Below are 23,322 nucleotides of genomic sequence, written 5' to 3'. Positions count from 1 at the left end.
TCCGAAGCACCCCTTCAAAGTGTCATTTTTCCAGCTCAGTTAATTTCTGACATATCTCACTTTATCAGTCATTGAAGTGGAAATTTCATCATTCTTGTATGCCTTTTGAGCTTTTCTTAGTGTGTGTTTGTAATGGGTTTTATGGGTGATTAGTTATGTGAATTGTGGCATTTCTGTGGATGGAAGGATTTCTTAATTTTTTTTTCATATACTCGGTTATGTCTGTAGTGTCCAGCATTAAGACTTTTTAGTTTAATACACTTGTAAATATACATTATAAAGGTGAAAATATTTTGCTTTAACTCTAAAATGTATAACAATTATATACTATATACGTGTAATATTTCTCTTTTTAAAAAAATAGCACTTGTCATCGAATTCAGATAGGAATTCTATTAACAGAAAAGACCAATGGTCAGTTTGTCTGATATTTTATTTTGAACAGTAGCCAATGCCTCATGCTTCTCAGGAAACATTGTAATTCTGTTAACAGTTTTATTTTTTTGCAATATTATATCTGGAAAGAAACTTACTCCTGTCATGAGCAAGTGCTCAGTCTGGGAAACCTCATAATCCTTATAATTTATTTTATGAAGATAACCATGGATGCTAATCTTACTTACAAGTATCTATTTTATCACATCTTAAGTTCTCTATTTTCTTTTTATTTGATGGCAGTGTGTGCTGCATGTCCATTTTATATGTTGCTTTAAAAATGCAGGTCCTTATACTTCTTTGAAATTTGTTGCTTTGTCATTGTTACTCACTATTGTGTTTTTGTTAGAAGGGGTAAATATGAGCATGTTGTAGATTTTCTTTATACCTGTATCATGTGTCCTCTTCCTCTTTTCTTCAAGCAAAATCTTTCTACTCTTTCCTTAATTTTAATTCCTCTATCAGTCCTTCATGTGGCAATTTATGTATGTTGCTCCTTTCTGGCCCCTTTTCTTGTCTGCTAATCCTCTTTTGAGATTAGGCATTTAAAACTGCATTAAACCTTGACAATAATAGGAAAAATATCATGTCATTACATAAATCCATGTATCAATCTGTAGTGATATATATTCTGTTCACTTACAGTATTTTCTTTTTTTTGTCTTTTAACTAGTTTGCACCTTTTTATCTTTTTAACTAATTTTAACTAACAAAGGACATAAACAATTAAGATACTGTTCAATTTTTGTATTATTTTATTGCTCTTGTACCCAACATTTCTTATTTTTAATGACGTACATACTAGAAAAATTATCTAGTTGATGTATGATATTGGGTGGAGACATTATATGCATTAGGTGAAACTGGGATCATGATGCCAAACCCTAATAACCCTGAGGGGAAGTCCGTGCAGAAACTATTGAATTGAATGTAGCAATTTCCCATAACAATTTAAAAGGCCTGCAGGCATGTTAAAGTTGTAACTAGATATTTCAGTTAACACTCTCTAACATGACCCTAAAGGCTCATTTACATCACAGCAATTAAAATATATGTTACAGTATGTTTACTGCCATATAGAAGTAACATAATATAGTGTTTTTTTCTTTTTTTAAATGAAAAAAAAAAAAACTTTAAATCTTCATTCTCATATTCCCCTACCCCCACTCCCACCCACCCACCCACCCACCCATCCATTTCTGTGAACTTCAGTTTCCAGGATAGAAGCTGATTACATAGCTCAGTAGAAAAATAGTTTTCTGGATTTTTAATGGGATATGAAGACTTTTAGCTCCAGATTCCTAACTCAGGTTGTAATTATTTAGTGATTATATATTTATGTAGTGCCATAATTTTGCTTGTCTCTTTAGAGAGATGCCAGACATGGCACTATCCCTGCTCCAGCCCAAAAAAGACATAGTTGACAGCTGACAAAGGATGAATAGGGAAAGGAGAGGTTATAAATGAATGAAATGCATAAATGCTGTTGTCGTATGTAGGATAAGGTAGTACAAGACGGAAGGAGTATAAGAATGAGGTAGTGGCGCAAGATTGAAAGGTGAAAGAAATGAGTTTTAAGAGGGGATTTGGTGGACAAGAATGAGGACTTCTGGGTTTCAGGAATAGGGATGCCACTTGGCTTTGAGCAGGAATAAGTATCTATCTCCTAAATATTGCAGTATCTATCTCCTAAATATTGCACTCCAGTTTGATTTACTGAGCATGAAAAGAAAGTGAAATGGAAGAGATCTCAAAAGGGTCATTAAAAGAAGAGGCACATTTGTGTAATGCTGTTGGTGAGACATAGGCAATTTGAGTTTGAATCAAAGCTTCAGTTAGATTTGGACTATGCTCAATATGAGAAGATTAAAAAGAATTGCATCATTTAGTCTGGCAAGGCATGCAATAGTAGGAGATATGAAAGAAGAATGATGGTGTTTTGATGTTTGTGCTCTTTCATCATGTTATAGACCAGAAAATGGAGTGCAGCATTTAAAAATAACCAAAGTGAAATATTTTTATACCATGCATTGTCCACTTGTATAATTCATTTGCTTCAGGAAAATAAGGCAAGTGGCTTAGAAAGCTGCAAGAAATGGTTAGACACATCTGTGAACAAGAATAGCATTTGCTATTCTAATTAAATAAATATGTTATAAGATGTTTTGACCCTAGTAGTTGAGGCCATAGCTCACCACATGCAAAGATTGAGAGAGAACGTTTCACACTGAGATGTAGCACTATGGGAGTTTCAATCATTCATCCAAAACATCCGGTACAAACTGGAGGTGAAAGTAAAAGACTAAACTAGATAAACCAGTGATCTGCTCTGGCATAGCAACTTGTACTGTGTGTTCTTGTAAACTGAATGATTATCTGAAAACATTAGTTTGGGATTCCTGTAAATTACCCATTTATTGCTTTATCCTGTCTCCTCTGCGTAACTAAAATTGAACCTGAATCCAAGAATGCAGGATTGGGTCCCCTAGATAGGATTTGGGGCTACCAACAAATACCTATCTTTAGATAGGATTAAAAGGAATGTTGCTGTAACAGCACAGAAGTGGGTGTACATTTGCCCATTATTATTAAAACCAATAAGTTTCATTAGCTTGGTCAGATGATTCAAAAGATTACAGGATGTTGAAATATCCAGTGATTGAAACACCAAACCAGGATTTAAGTTGTCATAGCAAATTGAAATATGGACGTTTGCAGCAGTATACATTGTCCATTTCCTTCAGTATATGCAGAGTATTTCAGGGTATGCTATTATACACACAGTATAATCCCTCGCAGAGCAGGTGCAGACTGAGAGATATAGCAGGATAGATGTTAGTGAAAAAGAATGATGAAAACCCAAAAAACTCTGCATCCATGGCAGGAGATATGGTGTCCCCAGGAAATTAAAAACAGTACACAATTATATACATAGCATGTGCTTGCTCTGTAACCATGAGCCAGAGAAGCCCGGTTCTTTATTTGAAATCTTTGATCTGTAAAAATACTGTGAAGAATGTTGTTTAAATGAGCAGAAGCATACGACTTAGCCATTTTAATGTCATTTTGAGGCTAGATGATTCAATAGCTGAATGTCTTTTTGTAAATATTGTACTAAGAAAATTCTCTTTCTGTTCCATTAATTGGGACAAAGCTATTTGGTAGACCATAAATATTGACATATGGGGGAAGTATTACTTGAAGATGAAGGCAAATGTTACTATAATATGTTCTAAAACTGATTTAATTCTATTAAGTTTAAAAGTTTAATCTGATTTGTCAAGAAAACTGTTCATGTGTCAAATTAGAGTCACTTTGTTCCTTTGAGCTTTTGTAAGGTATTTATTAGTTCATATGAGCTTAATATAAGGCATAGGAAAAGGAGAATAGTCAGTGCATTCAGATAACTAGTATGCAACTCATGAAACAAAAAGGAAAAAGAAAAACATCTTAGAGTTTGATGACTAAGAAGTCACTTAAAGTTGCTGGAAAATTTGTTAACACAATAAACATTATAGGTAATTTTATGGTAGGAGAGCTGAGCAGATAAAGTAACTGACAATCTCAACCTCTGCACTTGTTTATCAGTGGTTTTTGTTAAGAAAAAAACACTTTGTCGTCTTGAGAGGAAAAAATATAGCTTATTTCTGAAGATGTTCATAGTATGACAGGGTGAAAATGTCATGAAATAACGAGAAAGTGCTGTAGTAGAAAGTACTTCTAAAAATGAAGTACAGCAAGAACCCTGACCAGAAGCCTTATAAAGCCAACAGCAAGTTTTCCTTTCCTTGACCTGTCTTTGTTGACAGGCAACCTAAACTTCAATATTCAGTACCCTTCTGAATTTAAAAAAAAACATGTATTGTAGTTCAAGTGCCTATCTACAGTTTTCTTGATGAAGGTTTTGTGTCATAGTTGGAATTGTGCATAAATATTTTTACTGCTGGAGAGATGAGGCATATTTATCAGACGCCATTCTCTCTTTTGACTCCTCTCTGCTATGTCGAAACTACAGTCTATGTCCACATAACTTATGTCACTGAAGAGTGTGAATAAATAACCCTACTGAACAACATAAATGACACAGACATAAGTGCTCAAGTGTACAGCACTGTCAGCAGGAGAGCTTCTCCAGCAGACATAACTTCTGCCAATCAAGGAGGTGCTTTCATACACTGATAGGAGAGCTCTCTTCCATCAGCATATTTCATCTGGATTGATACAACTGCACTGCTGCTGCACTGAGCACAGAGACATAGCTTTTCTTTCTGACACCCTTCTTTCTGTTCCTCCATTCTATAGATGTACCCTGTGTAAGCAGGAGAATGGTCCCGATAGTATGGGAAACTTGCCTGGCTTATATGATACTCTGAAAGAATTGGCTGGTGAAAGGATCAGAATCCTTGCTCCCATTCCCTTTACCCAGAACCCTATCTGACCTCAAGGATTCCCCTTCCTCCCTCCTGTATGGCAGAGTTCTTGTAACCCTGATAAGAGTTTCCTGGGGATTTGACCTGAAGTCACTTAGGACAAGAGCTAGGGTCTGCCCACTGTTGGTATGCTCTCCGCACTGGACACTTCTTTGACTCGCTGATCAGTAAGTACATATAGTTGAAAGCAAATACACAATTAAACAGCAACTAATAATAACATTAGGAAAAAATGTGTAAAGTTAAAGGGAACAACAAATAACCCACTTTGTGGGCATGAGGACACCACAAACGGCAGTCTCTGGAACTCAAAAAGAAATTTCACAGTCTGTTTCACATATAATCACAGGCCTTAATCCCAGGTCCTCGCTATGCTCCAGTAATTTGGCTGATCAGACATTAGATCTGGTAGTCCCCATACACCTTCAGGTTCTAAGCTTCTTCCCAGTATTGGCTCTCCTGTTGGGAATATAATCCCCCTCCTGGTCCATCCTGCAAGATTTCTTGTCCAGTGAGTCTCCCTGTATTGGGCCCCTTGCCAGATGCACTCCTCACTTGGCTCTGGGCTGACCCCCAGCCCCAGCTCCACCCTACCACAGCATCACTGCTCTTTTGCCTCCAGCTCTGGACTATTTAGTTAGTCCCTCTGGTTCTGGTTGCAGCTCTGCTGCTATCTCCTTAGCTCAGTCCTGCTCTGACTCAGGCAGCTCCTGCTTATATAGAGGACAGGACCCTAGGCTCCTGGCTCCCTCATTGGCCTGTCAGCTCTGTCAATCAGGCTTACCAGAAGCGTTGGCCCTGGGATCAATCAGTCTTGGGACCTTGATTTCTTGTAGGCCCGTCCCCTTTCCTTTGATCCTGATATATGGACAACTGAAAAAAACCACTAAATTTCGGTAAGGGGCCAACAGTCCCTTCTACTTATATAAGCATCCAATTAAATTTTAAAAGCCTGATTCTGAAAGATGCTAAGCACCTCCTCTCTGGGATTGAAGGCACTCAGCTCAAATTGACTTCATGAAGGCCATTAAAGGTAGCATGTGTTTAACCATTAAATTCAAAATGTTCAGGATCGGGCTGTTGGAGCACTTAGAATTTTTTACGGAGCTAAATGTCTTATGCAAAACATGGCTATGTTGTCCACTGTATCCTCATAGTTCTTGATGACAGTATAATTGCAATGAAAGTATTCCAATAACTTGGTGCTATTAACTAGCTTGTATTTTCTAACCTTCTCATTCTTAGCCTGGAGAGGCAGTAGATAACCCAGAAAACTGCCTTTTGAAGTTGTATTGAATTCATTGATTCTGTGTGAAGCAGATCAGTAGTTCCTAACACTATACTGTAGATTAAATCTTAGAGGATTTTCAGCTTTGTATAGTCATGGAAAGCATTGCACACAGGGGTTTGTTTTTTATTTTGCAAAAATACTGCAGAATCTTGAAGACTCTTCTAAAAAATCAAATTGATCTCATCTTAGATGGTTAATACTGTATATTGATTTTTCTCATGGCACAATTTAGAGATTCTAAGAATAAAAAGATCTTTAGCTATCCTGAAGTATATGCTAAAAAAGAGATGGTTCTATATGAAGTCTACACTTATATAGAATATCCTAAAATTGCTGTTTATTGGTAACTTAAAGCAACTCTTTTGTGTGTTTAAAAAAATCACATTAATAATTTTATGGTGAGAGCTGTGCAGATACAGTAACTGACAACCTCCGCTTCTGCACTTTTGCAGTGTTTTTTTGCTGAGAAGGGGAAAACCACAGCTTATTTCTGAAGATGTTCATAATATGACAGGGGAGAAATGTCTAAAATGCTTAGAGAACTATTTTTTAAATAAAAGGAAAAGGGTCATTCAATATTCAGTAGTCTGTTTGGAGGTGAAAAGTATTTAATCATAAAATGTAGTCATGTTTGTTTCATATAAAAAGGATTTGAAACATGACCTGCACACTGCACAATGGAAGAAGAGGAACAATACATGCACCTGCATATTTCAATATACCTAGACTGAATGAACAGTATTATTGTACCTATATCTAGCAACTGATATTTGCTCAAGGGAAAACAAATACTTTGTCCTGAAAAAGGAGGCATTTTCCTCCTATGTAAAATGTATCTGAAATGTCCCTAAATGTAAAAGGGAATTTGCTTAAATGGAAGAATTATTAGTTCTGTGTTTATATGTATATGTTCCACGTGATGTAGCATTTTATCTTAAAATTCCTAAATTGAGATTTACATAGGTCAAGAAATGTGACGGCATTCTAGAGAACTTCAAACTAAATCAGAGGATAAAAAAGTCTATCATTTAAAACATTTGAATTACATTCCAGTAGTAAATTAAATACTTACTGAGAATGATTTTGACAGACAATTAATTAGTTTGTTTGAAATGAAATATGTTTAAAAATGTAATAGGTGAACAGATCAAAGCAACCTTGGTTTTTTTGAACAGGGAGGGATATAGTTTGATATAGCTTTGTGATATGCACTGTACATTATTTTAATCCTTTGTCACAAAGAAACTGGCTGTTCCCATCACTCACCTTTGCAAAATAATTGTGTTGCACTTTAAATATTCTAAACTGAAATGGGCTCCAAGGAGAGAGATCTTCTTATAGTCTGACTCCTGAAGACAAAGGAAAGAACCTTAACACGCAACATGTGATTTAAAAAAAAGAGCATCTCTTCAGTTTATGGGACATTGTCAAATATTTGAATCCTCAAACCTAGGTTTTGTTTACATTTAGTATTTAAACACATTTTTTAAATAACTGGCAACAAATAACATGAATATTTAAAAACATCAAACATTTCCACTGAAATTTTAAATAAAAATGAATCTCTTGCTGTGTTAGAAAACCAAATGAGCTTTGTGTATGAGACCCTATAGGTGAAACTGAGTATTCAGTGTAAACGGAATGAAACTGGGAATATAGAAAGAAAACATCACATTCTATCAGAAATATATGGTATTTTAAATATATATGTTTATGTCCCTTCAAGGTATGAAAAGTAGAAAATGATTTTTTATTTATATTTGTAATGTGAATGTAAATTTACATTATTACAGTTCTTTTCCAGGAGTAAGCCCACTGAAATGCACAACCACGGAAAACTGCTTCCTAAGATCTGTGTTATGCTTATGTGACAGTAGCCTAAATACTAGGTTTGGTTTCTCGATAGAAGACAATTTACTAAAATATAAACCGCAACAAAAATTTGGAAACTAAAAATTTACATTTCAGAAACAGATATTGAAACAGTAGGTCCGTATGGGTAGGAAAAATTCAGGCTTCCCTTAAAAGCATGTACTGGTGTATCCTTCTCAAAAGAAGAAAAAAAACAATTAAAAGATTTGTAAATGGGAAAAACACTGAGTGATGCAGTTTTCCTAAAATGAAAGGTAGAGATATTTTATTTTAGGGTTTTTAGTTGAATTTGGCAGTACAGTTTTTAAGTTTTTGGTGCATTCACTTGCACACAACAGATTAGACGTATACTGTAACTTCGATTGTTGTTAAAGGATTTCTTGCCTAATTTTTCAGCTGCATGCCTGATAGATTAAACTATTGTGTGCCTCGTGAACAACATAAAGGTGTGTTTCTGGTACTGTTCATCTCTCTATCTCTATCTCTATCTCTATCTCTATCTCTATCTCTATCTCTATCTCTATCTCTATCTATTTATTTTACAAATAGGATTTTTGTTTCTGTGTCGGAAAGATATGGAGAATTCTCATGAATTAGATGACCATTATTATAATATGTATCTTTTTATCTTTTTTAAAGGTGGACATGATTTAAATGTTGAGAAGAGTTTCAAGTAAGCTGGGCAGACGTGCATACAGAAGGAATGAAGTATGGATGTGAAAGAACGTAGGCCTTATTGTTCCCTCACAAAGAGCAGAAGAGACAAAGAACGACGTTATACAAATTCTTCAGCGGAAAATGAGGAGTGCAGAGTGCCTACACAGAAGTCTTACAGCTCAAGTGAAACCCTGAAAGCTTTTGATCATGATTCCTCCAGGTTGTTGTATGGAAACCGGGTAAAGGACTTAGTCCACAGGGAAGCAGATGAGTATACCAGGCAAGGTACGTAAAGTGTTCTAATGCTAACATGCATAATTTGTTTAGTGTATCAGTGAGGCACTTCATCTGAGTGGGCTACGTTGTCATGACAGTTTTATAAATAATAATGCCACTTAACATATATGTAGTATGCTTAGTTGATAGTTTATTATTCTCCCTGCTTTAAAGATAGTGAAACAGAGGCACAGTCAAATTAAGATAACTACCTAAAGTCTCACAGCAGGCCAGTGACAAAGTTGCAAACAGAACTTAGATCTCCTGAATCCTTGCCTTGTATTATTAGAGCACAGCCCTACTTCGTCCAATTATTACTTCACTGAATGTTTTGGCCATATAAAGTGTCTAAACCTGTGCACAGATATAAGGTGATTAATGAAAATAAAAACAAACCTCTGTCTGAAGGGACTAAACATTAGTTTGTTTTTGTTTAAATGGGTAGTTTGAATGATTCAGGAAATGAGAATTATTATAATGCAGTGATGTCTTTCTCCTCTTAGTCACTAGGGTAGTAAAAGCTGTATGTTGCACTGTTATACAGCTTTTGGGTGGCGAGGGAAATGAGCTTATAGTTAAGGTCTATTTCTAATTTACAGGTATCCAGACTAGATAAACTATCAGCACTAACTTACACCATTGTTGGCTTTTCAACAGTGAGGTCAAGATCTGAAAAGACGTAAGAATTAAATCTATGGATGGTTCCCTCCAATTTGATTAGATGTGAACTAGTTGGACAGCATATGGAGGCTTCCACTTCAACTCTTCATAAACCCTGGATAGAGAATTTTAGTATCCAGGGCTGTCATTAATACACTTGTAATTAGTGCTCCATGAATTTAATTAAGAAATAAAATTATGAAAGGTGTACAGGACTGAAATCCTCTTACCTGGAAAGAAAAAATAAGACCTATCGCTGATATGAACTGTATTAAAGGTAGAGTACCTGTACTTCTGTGTGTGCCTTTGGGGGGGGGGAGGCGATAGGGGACAGGGGAGATTGACTTTCACAGGTAGAAAGGGAAGTTTCTCTGCAATAAAGAAGTCTCCACTTTTTACTTTTCTGAAATGTATCCATATCATGATATTTATTTTTAAATTTGGCTGAGATTTTTTTTTTTTGTTCTTCTCCTCTGTGACAAGTGGAAACTAATGGATATGGTAGGAGTACTATCATGGTTACAACCAGAATGATAAGAAAAAGATGAACTGGATCTTAGAATTAATACTCATAGGAAAAAAATCTGCAGAGATTTTCAATGGAAAAAAAAATTGATCCATGAAAATTTTCACTTAACTATGTCAGGCGGGTTTTTCAATGAAAAACCTGTTTTTCCTGTTAAAGTGGTGGTTCGTGTCCATTCCCTGCTAGGTGTGCACTGCATGCACAAATGCTGGAGACTTTTCCCTCCATGATCTGCATTAACATCCTCTGGAGTTGTACACGTATGTGCTGATACATGGGGCACTGTTGGCCCTGAACCCCTTCAGTTCCTTCTTACTGCTCATGGTGGTTGCAAGAATGATTCATCTTGCTGTAAGAAGACTTTCTTTCCCAGTCGTTTGACTTTCTTGGTCATGTTCTGTATAGTTATCAGAGCTGAAGTATATAGCTCATAGTTAGCATATATAATATTGATAGCAATTGTCACTATTACCAAGAGATTTTTTGTTCGCAGACCTGGATATGCCCTAGGCCCCAGGCTTTGAGCTATGTGCCCACTGTAGCACTCCAATGCCAGTTAGTGATTCACACACTAGCTGTCTCAAGTGTCTGGAGGAGTCTTGCATCAAAGAGAAGTACCAGATCTGTAGGGACTTCAACCCTCTTACCACACGCGACAGAGACATTGGACTGAAAACGTTCCTATGGAGACAGGCCTCAGATCAGCTTTGGAGCTGTCTCTCTCTGAATTGCACTGAGTACTTTGGAATCTGCGTGGAGCACTTTCCTGGAACCATGTTCTTCCTAGTACCATTCTCCATTCTTGGTACCAAGAAAGAAACAGCTCACTGAAAAAGCATTCTCCAGTGCTGAAAAGAGACAAGTGGCAAGTGACTGTCATCGTGAGATCCATATTGGGCCACTCATTCCCTCCCAAGCCACTGATTGCTCCAGATTTTCTGCATAGACTCTGGTACAGGACTCCCAGGATCAGTTGTGGATTCAGAGGGTTTGTCGCCTTCTCAATGCCAGAGGCCTTTCAGATGGCAACGGATCTGCTGTTGCTCCAGAGCCTACTGATCACTCCAGAACTCACTGCCAGCTATGGTGCCCCAGGTCAGAAGGGAACAAAGTCCAGCAAACTCTGTCCTGGTACTGACCACTGCAGCACTGGTCAGAGGGAAACACTTGATATCCATGCATCAGTCACTATCCCAACATCTGTCCCTGGTCTCTCAGCACTGCCTAGTGGTGAAAGCAGAGACTGCACTCTTGGTATCCAGCGGAAGAATCCTCTTCAGAGTCAGAAGAGGAATTCTTAAATTTGTCGAAGACCTACTGTTATCCAGCCTCTGAGCCTCCACATTTCCATACTGCCCTTCCTGTTGGCACCTGGCCACTTGGCCAATGGCTGATGCAATTGCAGTACTGGAACCTCAGGCATTTCGCCCTACTGCCTGGCTTCTCTTCCCACCACTTGAACTCTGGTATCAGAAAGAAAGGCCAGCACTGATCCAGGGGCTGCCATTGTAGTGATGGTTGTAATAGATGTGGTGGAAGCAGAAGATGATGAGATGATTGCAGAACCCTTGCACCTTGTTTCCTGATCGGTGCTTCAGGGCCCAGCAGGACCTCCTGATAAGAGTAGTGGCAAACTTGGGTCTAGAAATAGAAAAGCTTAAGGAGTTAGCACACACCCTGTCAACATCCTGGCAGCTGCTGCTCCCTCCAAAGTGGCCTTACCTATGAAATGAAGCAGTGTAGGGACCTGCTAAGACACTTTAGCAGACCCCTTCTTCTCTGCTCCCCACCTTAGAAAGGGCAGAAAAGAAATATTATGTCCCAGCAAGTGGGTTTAACTATCTTTACTCTAATTTTTCCTTAGGACCCTTAGCAATGTTGGTGATGGATGAATGAGACAGATGGGGCAGAAGAGACTAGACTGTTTGAATAAAAGGTTTTATTAGATGGGCAGTTTCCAACCAACAAGCTGCACTGGGGAGAGAATATTTTAATGTGTGGAACTAGCTGTCCAAATTTTAAAGATACCTCCCACAGGAACTGAGGCAGGGATTTGTGGCTATCTTATGGGATAAGACTGTTGCTAGGATCTTCTTTCTGGCAGCTCTGGATGTAGCGATCAGGACTGTGGCACATCTCTGTCTTCTGTGGTCATAGAAGACTGCTCAGGTTCATAGTGGGGGAAATACCATTACCAATTCACCACTCTTCCCTTCAGTCTACCAGCAGCCCCACGGATCTTCAGAAAGTATATGGAAGTGGTAGCAGCCTTCCTCAGACATTGAGGTGTGTCAGGTGTTCCTCTTCCTCCATGACTGGCTGATCAAAAGTTGGTTGCAGGCTCAGATGCAGTGCACCATCAGCATAGTACCTCTCAGATGCCAGGACTGTTGATAAAGGAGCAGAATTCAACCCGGGTCCTGGGTCAGAGAACAGAGTTTCTCGGGGCAGTGCTCGATTTGACGCAGGCCAAAGTTTCCCTACTGAAGATTGAAGACAAAATGGAGAAGATGCAGATGCTTTATATAGTCTTTTGCCATGTGGTTTGTACTTCCTTTGTTCCAAACACAAGCTGCCAAGCACCTGATATTGAGAAGTCTAAGGATTCTGTCCATAAACATGCCTCTACATGATGTGCTGACTCATAAGGTGTAGTCGTTGGCTTCCTTCCAATTGTTCATTTTATAGGTGGTGGCCCTTGATGAGCTATCAAGCAGGTCTAGTGTGGATGCCAATCTCCTTGGGCATGTCACTCACAAACACAGCACAAGTTTGGAAATACAGATATGCCATACATATCCGCACCTTCTTGCACCTGATGGCATGGTTGCTGCCTGGATGACGTCTGAACAGGAGGCCTGCTTGGAACAGGTTCAGTAAGTTCTTGATAGGTAGTAGAAAGTCTTCCACCACGGTTACCTATTTGGTCAGGTGGAAATGGTTCATTTGTTGGGCCTCCATCCCAGTCTTCTCTGCAACCTATCTTGGACTATCTGCTCCACCAAAAACATCAAGACCTGTCTGTCTCTGTCTCTGTCTCTCTCTCATCTCTTAACGTTAATTTGGCAACTATCTCAGCCTTCCACATTCTAGTACATGACAGTTCAGAGTTCTTCCATGATAGGATGGTCAGTTATCTCAAGGGACTAGCAAGACTCCTTAGGTTTGTGAATTAACCCCTTCTGGGACTTAAAACCGGTCCTGTTGAAGCTTATGGACGACCTTCCTTTGAGACATTAGCATTGTGCTCCTTATTGCTTCATTCTTGGAAAGTTGCCTTGTTAATGGTAATCACTTCATGCCAAAGGGTCTCTGAGGCCATGTCTACACTAGGAAACTATTTCAATATAACTAAATTCAACTTTATTTCAGTTGTGTAAAATTGAAAGTTGTGTGACCCCATTCCGGGGAAGCCTCAAAATTACTCCTTGACTTAGAGTCCCAGGAAACACCAGGGAGTAATTAGTTTGAATTACTCTGGGGAATAGTTATTTCAAAATAGTGGCACCAGGGCCTCCACACTAATGTTATTTTGAAATAAGTATTTGGAAATTAGCATTATTCCCTGAGGAAAGCAGGAATACATATTTTGAAATAAGCGGCCTCTTATTTTGAAATACAGGCAGTCCCCGGGTTATGTACAAGATAGGGACTGTAGGTTTGTTCTTAAGTTGAATTTGTATGTAAGTTGGAAGTGGTACATATTGTACCCCAGGTGTCCCCGATTCAGATGCTGCTGAAACTGACCAGCGGCTGACTACAGGAAGCCCAAGGCAGAGCTGCTTTGCCCCAGGCTTCCTGGAATCAGCCGCTGATCAGTTTCAGCAGCAGCTGACTTGGGGACACCTGGGGTAGAGCAGCTGGGGTGCTGCCAGGTTGGTCCCTGCAGCACCGAGGTGCGGCGCTGTGGGGACCAACCCGGCAGCGCCCCAGCTGCTCTGTCCCAGGCGTCCAGATTCAGCCGCTGCTGAAACTGACCAGCGGCGAGAAAAGCCTGATCTGCTGGGAGGGGGGGGGAGGGCACTAGCTGCGGTCCCACCGCCTGCGTCCTCCGTGGCGAGAAAAGCCTGGCTAGTGCGCTTCCCCCTCTCCCCCCAGCAGACCAGGGAGACGTGGAGCGGCTTTTCTCGCTACGGAGGACGCGGGCAGTGGGACCGCCGAGACGCGTTGCGGTCCCGCCTCCCACGTCCTCCGCGGCTTTGCTCTGTGTCTCCCTGGTCTGCTGGGGGTCCCCCCCTCAGCAGACCAGGGAGACGTGGAGCAGCTTTTCTCGCTGCGGAGGACGCGGGTGGCGGGACCACCGCGTCACGGCTCGGCGGTCTGCTGGGGGGTGGGGAGTGGCTAGTTCGGGGTTCCCTCACCCCATTCTTAAGTAGGGATCCGACGTAAGTCAGATCCACGTAACCCGGGGACTGCCTGTAATGGGCTTAGTTAAAAGACAGGAAACAAAGAGTAGGAATAAATGGTAAGTTTTCCAAGTGGAGAGAGGTAACTAGTGGGCTCCCCCAAGGATCTGTCCTGGAACCAATCCTATTCAACTTATTTATAGATGATCTAAACAAAGAGTAAATGGTGAGGTGGCAAAATATGCAGATGATACCAAACTGCTCAAAATGGTTAAGACCAAAGCAGACTGTGAAGATCTTCTGATAGCAGAATAGGCTTAGGAATGTTGGCAAAGCATATACACAAGTTATACTGAAGCTGTATACCTCACAAATGTAATTTGTAAATGAAAATGACTGAAAACATCAATTCTGGAGGCAAGAGACTCTGAAAGTGAGTGACAATTTGTCCTGCTGATACTCTGAACTAAAAGAGCCTCTTGTAGTTGTTTCCTTTCCTCCACAGTGACTGAACAAACTTCAAAGTGACATTCTTGGAACCCTGTTAGAGACACTTAAAAAAATGTTGCAAAGTAGCTGTGCTGGTCTGTAACTAAAAAAAAAAAAACCTTAAAACAAGAATACTTTTGAGCACCTTAGAGACTAACAAAAATATATAAATAGTATCATGAGTTTTTGTGGGCACAACCTACTTATTCAGATGACAAATAAAAAAATAAATATTTGTTGTCATCTGAAGAAGTGGGTTGTTCCCACGAAAGTTCATGATACTATTTATATACTAGCCAATTAGTCCGTCATAAGACGGGATTTTCAGGTCTTGCCTCCACGTCGGTCTACTCTCCTGAGCCTCCAGTCTCTCGCTCCGTGTCTCTCTCTCTCTCTCTCTCCCGCCTCCACCTCCTACCTCTCTCTCTGTCTCTCTTTTTCTCTTCTCCTCCTCCTTCTGCCTCTCGCTCAGGGGACCGCGGAGCCCAAATGGGGCTTTTTGGGGTCTGCACTCCCCATGCTGCATGGGAAGCGCAGAGCCCAAATAGTCGCTTGTACCACTTGCTTCCATGCGGCTGCCCGGCTAAGCGGCGCAAAAGTCAGCAGAGCACCACGGCGGGAGGCAAAGGGGGCGGGGAGGTGACGTTCACAGCCAGGGGGTGGGGCCTGGAGCCTCTGTCACGCCGCACATCACCACTCCACCCCCCTTCCCCTCCCGCCGTGACGCTCAGCTGAGTTCCGCGCCGCTCAGCCGGGCTGCCACAGGAGAGCAAACGGCCCTTTGGACCCCACACTCCCCATGCAGCACAGGCCGCCCAGAGGGAACAGCCAAAATTTCAGTGTTACAGACTCTCAGACATTGGGCTACTGTATATGATTTTTGTTAGTCTCTTAGGTGCTACAGGACCATTGTTGTTTAAGTTTTAAATGTCCTAATTAACTAACTGTGCACATGGATTGTTGTCTAAACAGAGGAGTTTTTATAATAAATAAAATATCTAAATTGTGCATTTGTGTAACTTGGCTCAGTGTATTCATGCTTCAACTTATGTTGTGTTTGTCTTTATCTCCTTCACAATGGCACTACACTACAGCAGCTAATACTTATGGCCAAGTACAGGGTATGTTTGGCTGCTATAGGACTGAGATGCCACATTCTGGAATATGTTTTATCACTTTTTTCATAATGACATTTGGGCCTTATTGCATTTCTGTTGGGTCTTTTTTTTTAAGTTTTGTTGTTGTTGTGTAGCTTGTAATTGTTACTGTTTTAGAAGCTGTGGCCGGACTACCTGTAGGCTCGATTGGGGTCAAGTTACTGATACAGTATATCTGTAATATAGCATATCCATATTTCCAAAGCTTTATAAATATAAAAATGTTTTCCAAATGTATTTCTTTTTCTATTTAGAAAGGCACATTTTGTGCAGAGCCATGTACCAGTGGTCCTAATTTAAACTTCCAATTTGCTAAGTGAATAGGAAATAAAATCTACAGGAAAAATAAATAAATTTAAAGCAGAGGTCTAGCACACCACCTTTACCCTGCCCCCAACATATTACACATTCCAGAAGCTGGGGAAAATGAGTGTTTGTCAGTTGCACACCACCAGAGAATTCCCCTGTGTAAGGAGTCTCTCTGGTCATTAGGGCATGAAGTGGATTTAGCAGACCACAAAATCTAGTTCCTACTTTATTCTGTTGCCATGATTTAAGTTTAATTATATAAATAAGGAATGGCAAATATATCTGTAAAACCCAGATATGTTTGCTATTTTATTTTAAAAAGCCCTCTGATTTTTGGTCCAGCAATATAAAATGTTAAAAACATTTGTTTTGGAAACAATTATAGGTTGGAATACGATAAAATTGGAACTACTTGGATTTATCCAAAACCAAGTGTGTATTCTAAGGACAAGAGAACATAAAAATAACTGAAAAAACAGACATGAATTTTTAGGGAGGGTGATTTAGTGACTTGATTTAGGCAACCGTTTTTTATGTATTTTGTTCAGTTTAGTAACTAAATGAAATTATAAACTCCTGTGCAGATGTAGTTGGCTATCACTGAACACAAGGTTTGGTTTTCAATTGTTGAATAAGTTGGATCATATTTCATTTATTGTGTTTATAACCTGTAATGGCTTTAGGGACAAATAATTGACAATTAATTGAAAACAAATTTAATAAATTAAAAAAAAATCCTCAAAAAAAAAAAAAAGCCTTGAACATCTAGTTGATGCAAAAAGCTTAATTATACCGAAATTTGTCAGGCCTAATTTTTTTATTTTATGTAATCAGTTTTCCATTAGCTATTTATTGAAAAATGCAGTCTTTGTCATCCCAGTTTTTAAAATTGGATGACATAATCTTCAGGCGTTCGCCATCCAAAAAGAGGATATTTATTTTGGTGCCCTATAGTTTTTAGAGAGGAAGAGGTCATTTTTATTTGCTAGTGATAATTTTAGCAAGACCCAGAGGTCAAAGATGTGAATAAGGAAAAATTCTACTACTGCTTGGTCCCTGGTTCAGTAAAGTGCATACAAGAAGTCTAGTTGAACTCAGTGGGACTATTCAAGTGCTTAAAGTTAAGCACACATGGTTGAATACCTTCCTCGATGAGATACTAAAGCAGAATGGTGCAAATTCAAGTTTTTTATACAAAGAGAAACAATTCTTAAAAGTTTGTTCAGAAGGTAGCTAATAAAGCATTCAATGGCAGCCAGATCCACTTCCCTGATAATAAAAAATTTCCAGTTGACACTATTGGGAGCAGGACTGTGCCCTAATACTCTTATAAAAATAACTTACAAAATTATATCTGTAGGCAAAGAATTACAACAAAGCAGCCATCTTTAAATATCTGAAAACATTCCTAAAAGTGGGGGGTGGGAGAGAAGAGTTCAGTATAAATACAGTATTTGACAAAGGGTGCAAGTATTATTTTAATCTAGATTTTGTTTTTTTAAAAAAATCCTATTTATTTTATATACTATATAAAATAGTAATCATGACTATATCTAATAATGCAATAAGAGATTATAACTGGAAGAATGGTAATGAGTCAAACACTGAGAATCAAAAGAAATGTAAATGTGTTTTGTACGGGTAGGCTACATTATTAAGAAAAATGATATGCAAGCACTGATTGTATTGTATATAATGATATTAAGTAAATTTATTAAATGAAAATGGAGATTCATGATTTCCAATATCTAGAGTGCAATCCATTCTACTGTAGCAACTTTTACAGATAACACTCCACTAAACACAAATCTTTAGAAGGTCTTACGGACTAAGCTCTGAAAAAAATTTAGCTGCAGTTAATACTCTGAAATTAAATATCAATTACTTGAATATTTTGTGAAAATTTCACAGTACACCTTGAAAATATCATGGATACTTTTGGATGTCCGGATTTTTTTTTCTTAAAATTGTGGTTGTGTTCCCTTTCAAACTGTCAGATTATTGTACATCAGAGTGCTGATGCTGTAATTTGATCTGTATTGGAGGATGTTTTCACCTGTGTAGAGTCATGCTGAATTGTATTGGCTCCTATTTAGGGACTACACAGATGGGATTTTTAACTGAAATAGGAATTTGCTCTAAGTAATGATGATATGTTCCGATCTCAGAAGCAGAGGTAAGGGAGCCATCTTCCATTGTACAACCTTGTTGAGGCAGTGCGTACATTAATCAAGACTTTTATTTTTGAAGGTTTGATTTTTAAGATTTTAGCCCGTGTGTAGTCTTTGTATCTGTCAGCAAGAATGAGTTTGCAATGTTCACCAGACACCATAATTCACTCTGTCCTTGGTCTTCAACTCTAATTCTATTTCTCCTCCTTCAGTAAATAAAGGTTGAATACATTAATACCACCTTGTCACGGGGCGGACACTCTCTGCCACGGCATCTCCTGCCAGTAGCACTGGGAATTGGCTTAGAAGCAGGGCATTCCCCTCTGGCAGGTGTCCCTCCATGTCTTCACATCACGCTCTGGCTCTGATCCGTGTCACTCTCAGACTGCAGGGTACTCTTCAGGACTTTTACACTGAAGTGGGCACTGCCATAGAGTAGTGCCCCCTTCCAGGGAAGGGGGTGTTTATCAGTCTCTGGACTCTGGGGTCCTCCCCTCCCAGGGAACCCCCAATTCCCCTATACCCACCTTGCCTCAGTTACCCACTGCCAGTGCGACGAGGAGTCCTGTGGCACCTTATAGACTAACTGAAGTGTAGGAGCATAAGCTTTCGTGGGCAAAGACCCACTTCGTCAGATGCCACTGCCAGTCTTCATCTAGCCCCTTACCTCCAGGGCAAACTGTAGTCTGAAATGGCCACTCATCATTAGCAAGGGGATAGACCTGCTTTCTTTGCTTACCCTGGCCGCCTCCACACAATCCTAGAATCCTGAGACCTTGCTTCAGGCCCTGCAGCCTGGGAGTGTGGCCAGACCAGAGCTCCCCAGCCTTGCCTGCCTTTCCCTAGCACTGCTCTCTCCCAGGAAGCCCCTAGCTTCCCTGGCAGCCCGCTCATTCCTGCTCCCCCAGCTAGTGCAAGGGTCTCTTCTCTTCTCTCCAGGAGCCCTTATTTATACCCCTCCCAACTGGGCCCTCATGGGCAGTAGTTACCTCAGTTGTGGGCTTTGCTGTCAGCCCTCTTCCCGGCGGCTGGGTTTTACCCTTAAAGGGCCAGTGCGGGACAGATGCCCCATTGCACGGTTATTGTATGAAGGTACTTAAAAAAAGAAATTACATTAACTGTACCAATATATATTTGAGAGCAAAGAAAGAGATGCTAGACTTTGAAAGCCAGAAGTTTTTTCCTTGCCAGTGGTGTAAATTCTCAATATGCGATGCCATTCAGCAAAGCTGCATTCACTGGTTTGTGCTCTGCCTGCTGTATCATAGCAAATGTTATCAGTCCTCACCAGTGTGAATGCAATTCTTTCATCTCCCCAGTTTCTGAATCTACTTCCCCTGCAAATAAGGGACTGAAAAGAACAGTGTTTGCTTGCTTGAATCATTACTGATTAAAAAAAAAAAAAAGAATTTGAACACTTGTGAGGCAGATAAATTGTTTTGAAAGACTGCATACATTAATCAAAACTCAAATCCTAAATAATGTGACTTAAAGTTTATTACTTTTAAATATTAGCTTTTCAGATTAATCATTTTGATCTCTAAATTAATCAATCTCTTTTAGTCACCATAAATGTCAACTGCAAGATTAAAGGATTTAGATGGACACGTTTAATCAACCCTAAACTCCTGTATTTAAACCCACAGGTTAAATAGCTCTTTCTTACCATTGTTTTATGTGAATCCCAACAACATCCCCCCCCCCCCCCCCCCCACCCACATACATACATGCTGCTTTTTCCAAATCCCCTGTCTTATTGATGGTTGACTAATTTTGGCCATAAAATAGGCAAGTGGTTCTTTCTGGAACTGAAACAATGTGCTTTATAGGTTAGCTACCAGAAGGTCTTAACAGCTATTTATGGCTTACTGCTGTCCTTCTGAAATGGAGCAAAGTAATCCTCTTCCACTGCCATTATTGGTCTAGTGTCCTAGAATCTGTGCCAGCTTTTAAACTTGTACACCATGTACCCTGCCACCATACCAATCTCCCTTCCATTTAATAAACCTCATTGTGTTTCTGTTTGATTCATGTTTATTAAATGCCAGAGGAAGTCTTGCTGCAGTATCAGCATTATCTTTGAAAGGATACCTCAGTAAAGAATAATATCCAGTACTTTTTGGATGTTTCAGTTGTCTTGAGCATCATGTAGCCTTCTGTCCATTTTCTATAAAATAATAATAATAGTAGTTACTTATGTCCCATAGTTACTTTGTTGTAAGGATTAATTAGTTTATGTTGGTAAAATGCTTTGAAGATAACACTGTAAGTACTAAATAATATTATCATATTATTATTCTGTGCTAGTAACATTTTTAAGCAACCAGAAGAAATTAATTGGTTTTCAGCTTGCAGATGATAAAAATCAGTTGATTTTTAAAGTTATTCTGTAAGCTATAGAGTGCTGTTAAGACAAGCATTTCCTTGTATTTGCTTAGCTATATAGCCAGTGCTAATCCTCCTTCACTCAGCCACGGGCACACTTTCTCTAAAGCAACAATCGAGTTGAAATTAGCTTCTTGTGCATCATGACCCATGGAAGATCTCTGGCTTTCCAGCCTCTGCAGCCACAGAGAGTAATAATGATTCCTTCGGAGTGGAAAATCAGCTCATTCTTTATAGGCCGCAGAATGCCTGATTAGGCATTTTGTGTAGCCTATGTTTAAGAGGAGAATCTCTGACATATACTGCAACAGACCAGTTGAAAGTAGTCAAGATCTTGAGCCTTAATGGTAGGGACTTCTCTGTGTGGACAGTGAATCCCCACAAAGACTTCCTGCCTGATCAAAGGTGAAGTATATTAGAGTATGGGAGACATGCTTGTTACTGTGGTCTCTTCTGGTTGACAAGTCCTTGGTAGTTAGTCAAAAAGAGGTAAATATGTCTATTAGCTCATTCTTTCTTAGTAATGTTGAAGCCAGTGGACAGCAAACATAGCTATCCAAGATTGATGTCAAGAGTGAGAAATGGAATATAACCAAGGGACATATGTTTCCCTATATTCTGTGGTAGTGAAGAGTGAGTTCAAAGGCCCTAGGATAGAGATCATTATCTACTGACTAGAACATGGGAGTGGGAAACAGGTTTCTAGTTCCAGCTCTGCCATTATAAATTCTAATGAGGTTATTGGATTGAAAGTGTTATGTTAACTGCGAATATTATTTATTAAATCTCAGATGGAGATAGTGGAGTGAAGTTATCACAGCATGTCTTTCCCACCCCCCACGCCTGTGGAAAGCTCTCCATCCTGGCTTCATGGAATTAAGGGTCTACAGGCCTGGCTGCTATTCATAGCCTTCTCTCATTAGATGTACTGGCAAATGCAGAGTAAACTCATGCCACTCTGCACTATGTGAAGTCAAAGAACGCATGTCCAGCAAGGGCCACTGGTAATAAAGCTCTTCAGGGAACCACACTACCAGGAAGGATATGTAGGTCAAGGCTTTCATTTGTGCAGATGTCCTGTGATCTGTGAGGTCTCTCAAATAATTAGACATCTAACTAGAGTGACCATGCATCCTATTTTGACCAGGACAGTTCCTTTTTTAAACCGTCATGACTGTCTCTTATTTTTTGACACGTGTGCATTTATCCCATTTGTTCTTGCGGACTGGCAAGTGGGAACAAATTCTTTTGTCAAAAAAAATAGAGGTGTAGTGGAACTTGTGACTAGGGAAATGGTGATGTCAGCACAAGGGGGGAAGCAGGTCAGGAGTGAGCAGTAATGCAGCTCCAGTGAGGTTTAGGGGCCAACCTCCATATGTAGTTTGGGGGCTTAGACTAGCAGTGACAGAGGCCAGCCCCACAGGGGGCTGCTTGGGCTAGCCCCACAAGGTGTCCTGTTTTCCCTTTGGGAAATATGGTAGCCCTACACCTAACTCCCATTGAAATACGTAAGTCCTTTGGGAATCTGGCCAGATTTCCTTGTTGATACTCTAATATGTCTGGATTGATAGGCTGAGGCCTACTATTCGATCCGTGTATCCTGTGAAAGGAAAATGGATTAGAAATTTCACAAATTGATTATGCCATTTTCCTTAGTAGAATCTTGTCCTCTGGTAGTATGCAAAGTCATTGTTCATGAATAGATTAATTTGGGGCCTTGACTCACCATGTTTTATTCTTGTGCCTCTGCCCCCATTTGGAGTGCTAGTGATAATGGTCCTGTTCCTTGCGAAGGTGGCAGGACTCTGGAGCTGTGGGCCAATGTATGGTCCTGTAATGCTTTTTTCCTCCTCCTGTATGGTCATTGAGCAGTATTGACAGTTTTTAAATCCAAGATTCTATCATTTTCATAGTTCACAAGGATAACTTTAAATACCTATACAGGATTTACAGAACTCTTAATAGCTAGACTGTAAATGCATGATTCAGCTTTCTAAAGTGACATTTTTCTATAAATGTAGACATTTTGGATGTGGTCATGCAATCCTTATTTCATTGATAGTATTTATTTATATTTATAGGTTGAAATCCATTGCAATTATTGCATAAGTGTTTACAAATGTGAGCAGAAGTTTTGCAGTTGAAGTCTTGATAATTACTATTTAAGTGCAAAAATGTAAATACAGTTTTTTATCTAGATGCTTATCCGATCCTGTGGAAGCCCCCAGATAACACTAGGTAGGGAACTAGGATACCCATGTCATGATATGAGGAGCCATGTATTGCCTTAATTCAGTTCTGTGGCTGGGCCGTCTAGC

The 23,322-nt window shown here is 39.6% G+C and overlaps 1 protein-coding gene across 4 annotated transcripts in view; it reads left to right on the top strand.

The window, feature by feature from the left end:
* Window positions 1-23,322, top strand: part of TENM3 (teneurin transmembrane protein 3) — a 2,279,325-nt gene that overhangs the window by 1,795,883 nt on the left and 460,120 nt on the right. For all 4 annotated transcript variants that reach the window (XM_075930245.2, XM_075930244.2, XM_075930249.2 and 1 more), the window contains one exon: window positions 8,668-8,970. In XM_075930245.2, coding sequence (XP_075786360.1) covers window positions 8,739-8,970 — 232 coding nt within the window. In that variant the 5' untranslated portion in view covers window positions 8,668-8,738. The remainder of the gene's footprint in view (window positions 1-8,667; window positions 8,971-23,322) is intronic.

The sequence above is a fragment of the Pelodiscus sinensis genome, chromosome 4, assembly GCF_052426305.1.
Source record: "Pelodiscus sinensis isolate ZL-2025 chromosome 4, ASM5242630v1, whole genome shotgun sequence".
In the NCBI taxonomy this organism is placed as follows: domain Eukaryota; kingdom Metazoa; phylum Chordata; order Testudines; family Trionychidae; genus Pelodiscus; species Pelodiscus sinensis.
Note: the sequence above shows the minus strand (reverse complement) of the source record. Positions and strands in the feature narration are given on the sequence as shown.